Raw genomic sequence first — 10,626 nt, 5'->3', positions numbered from 1 at the left:
TCACGTTACATTTTGTGACGAGAGGGGGGAAATTGCACCACCAACCAACCCCACAACTATATGCCACTATTTCATAAAAATAAAAAACATCTTGTAACTCTTCTGAAGTCAAATCTCGTATACCCAAATACTTCTCTGCAGCTGCCACCACATCTATTTTCTGTGATTTACGTTCAATTTCTGCGGTACAGTTGATAACCATTGCTATGGACGCTAAGAACCTTACTGAATATATCAGTCGTTGGCCTATCCCTCTGTGCGGGCACAAATCTACTGCTCACTGGGATCCTCTCAGGATCCCTCACCCCTGACCCATCCTCCTCTACTTTCTTTACTGCCTCAGCATACGACACCTGCGCTACTCTGGCCACTTCAACCTGCCCCTCTCGCACCGGACACTTCCGATCCCCAGCAACATGGGCATCCCTACAGTTGACACACACAACAATATCCACCGAAACTACACAGGCATAGCTAGCTATCCTCAATTATTTAATTCAAACGTGTTTCTGACCTACTCCGTGTCCCTCTGTAAACATAGTCCGGCTATTTCCGGTCGAAATGAACTGTGTTCCGGAGTTACGCCTTTCTGGCTCCGATACCCTTCACTCATTTTGTTTTTCCGAGAGTGCTCCATCTTTCCACGGCTAGCTATCGCTCTGCGGCAATCAAGGAGCAAAAACATCTTCCCAGTTCTGGAATAGCTTCACTCACCCTAGCGACGCAGTTTCTTATTGAAATTACCTCTCAAAACAAGTTTGTACCTTTCAATTTGTAATGATGATTTGCTGTGGTTTTAACGTTAACGTTATCTAGCGAGCACTAGCTACCTGGAAGAACAGAGGCCTTACAATCATCCCTAGCCAGCTAGCTAGTTTAGTAGGACAGATATTTTCCCTACTCCACGGGCCTGGGGTCACACCCAAGACAATAATTGCCTTGTAATTGGAAACACTTGTCTCTGTTGTGAGCTTTTAGCTAGATAACTACATTTATAGTAATAAATAGTATATTTACCAACTTGTTTTCCCTCGGTATTATAAAAGGCAGTAAACTGTTACAGACTAGCAAACTAGCTAACGTTAACTACCGACGTTAGCCACTAAGCCAGTGAAAGTGCTGCTGTCGTGACGTCCAGCTGATGTGTCATGGGCATGGGATGCTGTTATATTTGTGCTTTGCTTGTTCCCTCGCATTCAACTCTATAAAACATATTTAGAAGCCAAGAGTAAAGATATAGCTAGAATTATTTGTATCATAGGCCAATGATGTGTACTCTAATGCTGGATGTGCCCTGTAACAGATTTGAAGAACAACAATGACTGACTCAAAATATTTTACAACAAATAAAAAAGGTGAGTCTTAAAACGATTAAGGGTATTGTCTTCTTCAATGACACATTGTCCCCTTGATCATGAGTGCATGCCTACCATTAGGAAAGTGCAACATAACTCTGAATGGAAATAGATTGGCTCCTACTCTCCTCACAGAAACATGATGTATGAAATTACCACTAAAGGCTGAACTGTTCATGCCAAAGCTGACAACTAAACTGACAGTTCTACCAGTGTTGCTGGATCAGAGCATCATTCTGTTGTCACACTGAACTCTTGCTAATGCTTCATCTGTATCCTGTTACAGGGGAGATATTTGAGCTGAAGGCAGAGCTGAACAATGAGAAGAAAGAGAAGAGGAAGGAGGCGGTGAAGAAGGTCATTGCGGCTATGACTGTGGGCAAGGATGTCAGGTACAGTACAGCTGATTGCTTCCTGTGACACTTCTGTGTGTTGACCATTCATCCCTCTGACATTATCTAATGATCTGCCTGCAGCTTCTGCTCTCCAAACACTTCTCAGCAATTATTTTTACTTTAATGTACAAGAGATTGCCTACTTGTCTATAATTGGCAAGTTATGTATTATAATCTCTATTATTAATGGTATGCTCCCTGATATGGCATTAATGCACTAAGTAAACAGGATTCTGGGTAAATTTCCGCAATAATTTAAGCATTGAAACACAAGGCTAAACTTCTCCGCTGTTTTGGTCCCGTTGCTACCACGTTGTAACAGCCTGAAGTGAATCCGTGCCCATGCGCAGATACTGTGTGAGAGCGAAGTCTTGCATCTCGCTCATCGCAATATCTGCGGTGCTGCTCGTGGCAACGTCATTTCGCTGAGTCTACCTTTAAGGGAAATCAAAAGATTTTTAAATGCAACATTTTCTGACTTGATATGTAGTTACCATCGGCTAACTGTCAACATATGGTGTTTTGTAGTTATGACCTAAAATTGTCTGTCCTTTAGCTCCCTCTTCCCAGATGTGGTGAACTGCATGCAGACTGACAATCTGGAGCTGAAAAAGCTTGTCTACCTGTACCTGATGAACTATGCTAAGAGCCAGCCTGACATGGCCATCATGGCTGTCAACAGCTTTGTCAAGGCAAGGCCTTTTATTTTTAAAATATATTTATAATGGTATTTTCTGATTTTATTAAACCCGTAGAGAGAGAGAGGATGACAGTGGGGAAAGATAGTGAGATGTTGTGTCAAAGGGCAGTAGGTTGGATTAAAACCTACGCCGACACTGTAGACATGTATGCCAGAGCCTGCAGCATTACCTACAGACCAGGCAAGGCCTTTTATTTTACATAAAAATATACATTTACATGGTTTTCCACTTACTTTGGCTGTTGACTGTAAGTCGCTTTGGATAAAAGCGTCTGCTAAATGGCATATTATTATTATTATTATTATTAACATATTACACAGCCTAGCCATTGCAATACTGTACTTCCCCATCCATAGATATCTCACCTCTCTCTCCCTCAGGACTGTGAGGACCCTAATCCCCTGATTCGGGCCCTGGCTGTGCGCACCATGGGCTGCATCCGCGTGGACAAGATCACAGAGTACCTGTGTGAGCCGCTGAGGAAGTGTCTAAAGGACGAGGACCCGTACGTGAGGAAGACGGCGGCGGTGTGCGTGGCAAAGCTCCATGACATCAACGCCCAGATGGTGGAGGACCAGGGCTTCCTGGACTCCCTCAGGGACCTCATCGCCGACTCCAACCCCATGGTAGGATAGGCTGGCATTAGGCCCCTAGGCACAGCCTAGACTATGTACATGTCAGGCGAAATTCTCAGACTTCGTTTACATTTCTTATACACTTCGGGGGTAATTTAAAAACAGCCTGTAAGGGTGTTGTTCCAGGACCTGTTTTAACTGTTTCTCATGATTAACCCTATTTCCCCAATGAAAGGCCATTGCCAGACAAGACAGACCACTGATCTCTGACCACTGATCACTGTGTCTGAACCTCCAGGTGGTGGCCAACGCAGTGGCAGCTCTGTCTGAGATCAGTGAGTCCCACCCCAACAGCAACCTGCTGGACCTCAACCCCCAGAACATCAACAAGCTGCTGACGGCCCTCAACGAGTGCACCGAGTGGGGCCAGATCTTCATCCTGGACTGCCTGTCCAACTACAACCCCAAAGACGAGCGCGAGGCCCAGAGGTACGCACACATCTTTTGTCGTCACCTCAAACAAAGTAGATTAATTTAGTTAGTTCTGTTATCATTCTGAAAACGTTTTGGATTTTTCCGGTTTCTATAGAAACTGAACTGAAAGCTGATTTTAGTTGTCAGAGTAACAGGTAGCTTAGTGGTTAAGAGCGTTGTGCCAGTAACCGAAAGGTCGCTGGTTCTAATCCCAGACTAGGTGAAAAATCTGTCTGTGCCCTTGAGCAAGGCACTTAACCCTAATTGCTCCTGTAAGTCGCTCTGGATGAGAGCGTCTGCTAAATGACAAAAAATGTAAATATATACACTACCGTTCAAATGTTTGGGGTCACTTAGAAATGTCCTTGTTTTCGAAAGAAAAGCAAATTTTTTGTCCATTAAAATAACATCAAATTGATCAGAAATACAGTGTACACATTGTTAATGTTGTAAATGGCTATTGTAACTGGAAACGGCTGATTTTTAATGGAATATCTACATAGGCGTACAGATGCCCATTATCAGCAACCATCAGTCCTGTGTTCCAATGGTACGTTGTGTTTGCTAATCCAAGTTTATCATTTTAAAAGGCTAATTGATCATTAGAAAACCCTTTTGCAATTATGTTAGCACAGCTGAAAACGGTTGTGCTGATTAAAGAAGCAATACAACTGGCCTTCTTGAGACTAGTTGAGGATCTGGAGCATCAGCAATTGTGGGTTCGATTACAGGATCAAAATGGCCAGAAACAAATAACTTTCTTCTGAAACTCGTCAGTCTATTCTTGTTCTGAGAAATGAAGGCTATTCCATGCGAGAAATTGCCAAGAAACTGAAGATCTCGTACAACGATGTGTACTACTCCCTTCACAGAACAGCGCAAACTGGCTCTAACCAGAATAGAAAGAGGAGTGGGAGGCCCCGATGCACAACTGAGCAAGAGGACAAATACATTAGAGTGTCTAGTTTGAGAAACAGACGCCTCACAGGTCCTCAACTGGCAGCTTCATTAAATAGTACCCGCAAAACACGGTTGGGATGGTGTTCTTGATCCCCTTTTTCCTTCAAACATAATGATGGTCATTATGGCCAAACAGTTCTATGTTTGTTTCATCAGACCAGAGGACATTTCTCCAAAAAGTACGATCTTTGTCCCCATGTGCAGTTGCAAACCGTATTCTGGCTTTTTTATGGCGGTTTTGGAGCAGTGGCTTCTTCCTTGCTGAGCAGCCTTTCAGGTTATGTCGATATAGGACTTGTTTTACTGTGGATATAGATACTTTTGTACCTGTTTCCTCCAGCATCGTCACTGCTGTTCTGGGATTGATTTGCACTTTTCGCACCAAAGTACGTTCATCTCTAGGAGACAGAATGAGTCTCCTTCCTGAGCGGTATGACGGCTGCATGATCCCACGGTGTTTATACTTGCGTACAATTGTTTGTACAGATGAATGTGGTACCTTCAGGCGTTTGGAAATTGCTCCCAAGAATGAACCAGACTTGTGGAGGTCTACCATTTTCTTCTGAGGTTTTGGCTGATTTATTTTGATTTTAACATAATGTCAAGCAAAGAGGCACTGATTTTGAAGGTAGGCCTTGAAATACATCCATAGGTACACCTCCAATTGACTCAAATGATGTCAATTAGCCTGTCAGAAGCTTCTAAAGCCATGACATAATTTTCAGGAATTTTCCAAGCTGTTTAAAGGCACAGTCAACTTAGTGTATGTAAACTTCTGACCCACTGGAATTGTGATACAGTGAATTATAAGTGAAATAATCTGTCTGTAAAAAAATTTTGGAAAAATTACTTGTGTCATGCACAAAGTAGATGTCCTAACCGACTTGCCAAAACTATAGTTTGTTAACAAGAAATTTGTGGAGTGGTTGAAAAACGAGTTTTAATGATTCCAACCTAAGTGTATGTAAACTTCCGACTTCAACTGTAGATATTCCATTAAAAATCTGCCGTTTCCAGCTACAATAGCCATTTACAACATTAACAATGTCTACACTGTATTTCTGATCAATTTGATGTTATTTTAATGGACAAAAAATGTGCTTTTCTAAGTGACCCCAAACTATTGTAACGGTAGTGTATAGTGTGCTACCAGGTACCACTACTACTAATAATAATACTAATAATAATACTTGTAATAATAATAAAACAATCCAAAACACACAATACAGACAACAATCAAAGCTATATACAGGTGTCGCAGATCCGGAGGACATGAACAGAATTAGCAGAGGTCCTTGAAAGCTTTTCTGAACAGCATGGTCTTGAGCTGTGCCTTAACTGAGGACAGAGAATTTGCAGCCCTAATAGTGTCTTGAAGTGCGTTCCACAGCCGCGGAGCCTCGCAAATGAAAGCCCCGTCACCCATAGTTTTTAGTCTGCTGCGGGGCTGCTGAAGGGAGATGAACCTGGTGGAGCGAAGGGTGCGCTTGGGGCAGGAGAGTAGAATGAGGTGGACAGGTACTTGGGTCCAGAGTTGTGGATAGCTTGGTAGGTGTGAACCAGGATATTGTAGTCGATTCGTGAGCATATGGGGACCCAGTGGAGGTTGAACAACACTGGAGTGAGGTGCTCGTGGGTGGAGGTGTGGGTGAGGACACGTGCACCACAGTTCTGGAGATATTGTAGCCTGTTTAGGCACTTGGCATATGCGCCAACAAAAAGGGCATTACAATAGTCCAGATGGGATGAAATAAAGGATGAGTGGCTCAGCTGCAGGTTGTGATGGCATAGTAACCTGCCAATGTTCTGTAGATGGAAAAATGTGACTTTGGTCATACTCTTGATGTGGGCCTCAAACGAGAGGTGACTGTCAAATATCACACCCAGGTTGTGAACCCCACTGGAGGGGGGGACCTTGACACCATCAATATTGAGGCTGTAGCTGCTGATGTTGTTTATAATTGTGCGAGTGCCAATCAGGATGAACTGCAGGAAACTCCACTGCATCCACGCTTTGATGTCCTGCAGGCAGCTGACCAGGAGTGCAGTGGCAGTGTCAGTGTTTGTGGAGACATACAGCTGAGTGCCATCAGCATAAAAGTAAACCCCAGTCCGTGTTTCCTCAAGATGTTTCCCAGTGGCAGCATGCAGATACAAATCAGTAGTGGCCCCAGGACCAAGCCTTGAGGGACCCCTTGTCAGACCACAACTGTGTCTGACCTACTAGGACAGATGGCTACAAACTGGTAGCGATCAGTGAGAGAGTTCAGGACGGTGTCTGACAGGCCCAGGAGCTTCTCCATGCAGTCCAGTAGGATGGCATGGCTGACCGTGTCAAATGTGCACTAAAATCACTTATGGTGTTGTCAACTTTTAATGCCTTTGTAATATAGATTGCACTAATAAACCCATCTCTACTCCTCTTTCTCTCCCAGCATCTGCGAGCGGGTCACGCCCCGTCTCTCCCATGCCAACTCGGCAGTGGTGCTGTCGGCCGTCAAGGTGCTGATGAAGTTCCTGGAGCTTCTGCCCAAGGAGTCGGACTACTACAACACCCTGCTGAAGAAGCTGTCCCCACCGCTGGTCACCCTGCTCTCTGGGGAGCCAGAGGTCCAGTATGTGGCCCTCAGAAACATCAACCTCATCGTCCAGAAAAGGTCAGTGGGCAACTTACACTCAACATTAATGCTAAGTTATTGCTAGCCTCCAAGGGATCAGGGCTGGAATATAGCAATCCATCAAAATGTGTTTAGTTTATCCCTTTCTAAATGAATCCTCAATGATGTGGAATTTGGTGTTGGATAAGGCCCAGTGCAGTCAAAAACTAGATTTTCCTGTGTTTTATATGTATATTTCCACACTATGAGGTTGGAATAATACCGTATTTTCCGCACTATAAGGCGCACTTAAAAGCCTTTTATTTTCTCAAAAAACGACAGTGCGCCTTATAATCCGGAGCGCCTTATGTATGGATCAATTGGTTAATTGGTTGATCCATACTGGTTGTACACGGCGCTCAAGGTGCTCTGTCAAAATGTTTCAGTATGAAAAACCAATAAAAACAATTTAATAATAATGAAATGTTTCAGTACGACTGGTAAACTACAAAGCCGCACCACTTGCAGCATTACGGTAGCCAGTACACACCGGTATTGTGCTTACTCACAGTCCCACACCACTTGTGTGTGTATAAAGACCCCAAAATGGCACCTTTCAAGAGACACGCTTACGACGCAGAGTTCAAGCTCAAGGCTGTCGGTCATGCAGTAGAATATGGGAATAGAGCAGCAGCGAGAGAATTCAACATTAATGAATCAATGGTACGGAAGTGGAGGAAGCAAGAAGATGACCTGCGCCAAGTAAAGAAGACTAAACAGAGTTTCCGCGGGAACAAAGCGAGATGGCCACAGTTAGAGGACAAACTCGAACAGTGGGTTGTTGAACAGAGAGCAGCAAGTAGAAGCGTCTCTACAGTCACTATTCGAATGAAGGCAACAGCGCTAGCACGGGACATGACAATCGATGAATTTCGAGGCGGTCCTTCTTGGTGCTTTCGTTTTATGAAAAGACGTAATCTCTCCATCCGCACACGAACTACCGTCTCGCAGCAACTGCCAAAAGATTACCAAGAAAAAGCTGGTCACTTTCCGCGCATACTGCAAAAAATAAGATCACTGAAAAGAAGATCCGGCCAGAGCACATCACCAACATGGACGAGGTTCCACTCACCTTTGATATTCCCGTGAACCGCACTGTGGAGAAAACGGGGACCAGTACGGTGTCTGTACGTACCACAGGGAATGAGAAGTCATCCTTCACTGTAGTTCTCGCCTGCCAGGCTAATGGCCAGAAACTTCCACCCATGATTATTTTCAAGAGGAAGACCTTGCCAAAAGATAACTTTCCAGCCGGCGTCGTCATCAAAGCTAGCCCGAAGGGATGGATGGATGAGGAAAAGATGAGTGAGTGGCTGAGAGAAATTTACGTCAAGAGACCGGGTGGCTTTTTCCACACAGCTCCGTCCCTATTGATCTACGACTCAATGCGCGCCCATATCACCGATGCTGTCAAAAAACAAGTGAAGCAAACTAATTCGGAGCTTGCCGTCATTCCGGGTGGATTAACTAAAGAACTCCAGCCGCTAGATATTGGTGTCAACAGGGCGTTCAAAGCTAGACTGCGAGCTACGTGGGAGCAGTGGATGACAGAAGGCGAACACACGTTCACCAAGACGGGGAGACAGCGCCGGGCGACTTACGCCACTATCTGCCAATGGATCGTGGATGCCTGGGCTGATATATCGGTCTCAACTGTGGTCAAAGCTTTCACGAAGGCAGGAATAATATCTGAACTGCCAGGCAACAGCAGCGACACTGACTCGGATAATGACGAGAGGGAGCCGGGCAGGTTGGATGCCGTAGTCGCCCAACTGTTCAATTCGGACACTGAAGAAGAAGAATTCGAGGGGTTCGTGGATGGGGAATGAACTGAAAAAGTGAGCTTTACGTGTTATATGTAACTGAACAATGTTGAGTTATGCACTAACGTTTGATTTAGTGGTATCAGACTGTTTCTTTTACTACGTGTTTACTGAATCAGGGAAAGGTTCCCCTCCACGTTTGGGAGAAGAGTGAGCAAGGCTGGGAGATATTGTTAATATGCACATTAACGTTTGAACAACATTACCATGGGAGTGAACGGAGTTGTCAGAACGCTTAATAAAGTTTGACTTTATCTGACTGTTTTGTTGACGTTCCTTTTAGCACAGCTCCATCTAGTGGATGCATAACGCAACCCCAGTCAATTCGTTTGACTACAGTATCTTCTATTCTATGCGCCTTATAATCCGGTGCGCCCTATATATGAAAACAGTTCTAAAATAGGCCATTCATTGAAGGTGCGCCTTATAATCCGGTGCGCCTTATAGTGCGGAAAATACGGTACTGTGAAATGATGATAATGCCCTTTTTAGTGTAAGAGCTGTTTGAAAAGACTGCCTGAAATGTCAGCCTGTTTTGGTGGGATGGAGTTTTTTCCTGCCTGGTGACATCACTAGGCGGTAAACCAGTTAATCAAATCAAATCAAGCTCTATTTATACAGCACAATTCAGACATGGAATGCAACGCAATGTGCTTCACAGGAAAAAACAAAAATATAAAACAATGAAAATAAAATAAATATTTACTACACAACAAACATAAGAGGATAAAAAACAAAATAACAATACAAATTTAAAGAGTAAAAAGCACCCTAAGGAAAAGCAAAGCTAAAAAGGTGTGTTTTATTATCTCTTTTAAATATGTCCACAGTTTCGGGCCCCCCTCAGGTTCTCTGACAGGCTATTCCAGAGGCTGGGGGCATAATAACTAAAGGTTCCTCTCCATGCCTCTTGGTCCTAGACTTTGGGAAAGTTAAAAGGACAGAGGACCTGAGAGACCTACTGGGTGCATAACTTAAAAGCATGTCTGACATGTATTGGGGTGTACAATTGTGGATTGATTTAAAAAACAATAAGATAATTGTAAAATTAAATATAAAACTCACAGGCAGCCAGTGCAGAGACCTTAAAACTGGTGTAATGTGTGCTCTCTGTCTGGTCTTGGACAGTACTCGTGCTGCAGCATTCTGTATGTTTTGTAGTTGACCAATAGCTTTCTTGGGTAGACCAGACAGGAGAGCATTACAGTAGTCAAGCCTGCTTGTAATAAAAGCATGGATGAGTCTCTCTGTATCAGCCTGAGAGAGAAACGGCCGCACTTTGGCAATGTTCCTCAAGTGGTTAAAAGCTATTTTGGTCACATTCCTAATGTGTGATTCGAAATTGAATTCAGAATCTAAAATGGCACCCAGGTTTTTTTACCTGGTGTTTTATCTTTATTGCCAGTTAATTAAAATGTGCGACCAGATTCTCTCTGTGCTTTGGCTCCAACAATAAGTACCTCGATCTTGTATTGATTTAGCTGGAGGAAGTTGTGAGCCATCCCAAGTATTTAAGTCACTAATACAGTCCAATAATTTATCAGTGGAGCTAAAATCCTCTGGTGACACAGAAACTTAAAGTTGTGTATTGTCTCCGTAGCAGTGAAAATCAATGCTGTGCTTTCTGATAACGCTTCTAAGGGGTAACAAACTGTATATAAACTGAACAGTACCGTACCCAAAATC

The 10,626-nt window shown here is 43.7% G+C and overlaps 1 protein-coding gene across 2 annotated transcripts in view; it reads left to right on the top strand.

The window, feature by feature from the left end:
* Nucleotides 1–611: 611 nt before the first annotated feature.
* The window catches only part of LOC121551480 (AP-2 complex subunit beta), a 68,672-nt gene continuing 58,657 nt past the window's right edge, over nt 612–10,626 (top strand). For both annotated transcript variants that reach the window (XM_041864163.2, XM_041864162.2), the window contains exons 1-7: nt 612–756; nt 1,304–1,355; nt 1,642–1,747; nt 2,307–2,442; nt 2,832–3,077; nt 3,325–3,515; nt 6,896–7,117. In XM_041864163.2, coding sequence (XP_041720097.1) covers nt 1,319–1,355; nt 1,642–1,747; nt 2,307–2,442; nt 2,832–3,077; nt 3,325–3,515; nt 6,896–7,117 — 938 coding nt within the window. In that variant the 5' untranslated portion in view covers nt 612–756; nt 1,304–1,318. The remainder of the gene's footprint in view (nt 757–1,303; nt 1,356–1,641; nt 1,748–2,306; nt 2,443–2,831; nt 3,078–3,324; nt 3,516–6,895; nt 7,118–10,626) is intronic.

Source organism: Coregonus clupeaformis, chromosome 35 (genome assembly GCF_020615455.1).
Source record: "Coregonus clupeaformis isolate EN_2021a chromosome 35, ASM2061545v1, whole genome shotgun sequence".
NCBI classification, from domain to species: domain Eukaryota; kingdom Metazoa; phylum Chordata; class Actinopteri; order Salmoniformes; family Salmonidae; genus Coregonus; species Coregonus clupeaformis.
Note: the sequence above shows the minus strand (reverse complement) of the source record. Positions and strands in the feature narration are given on the sequence as shown.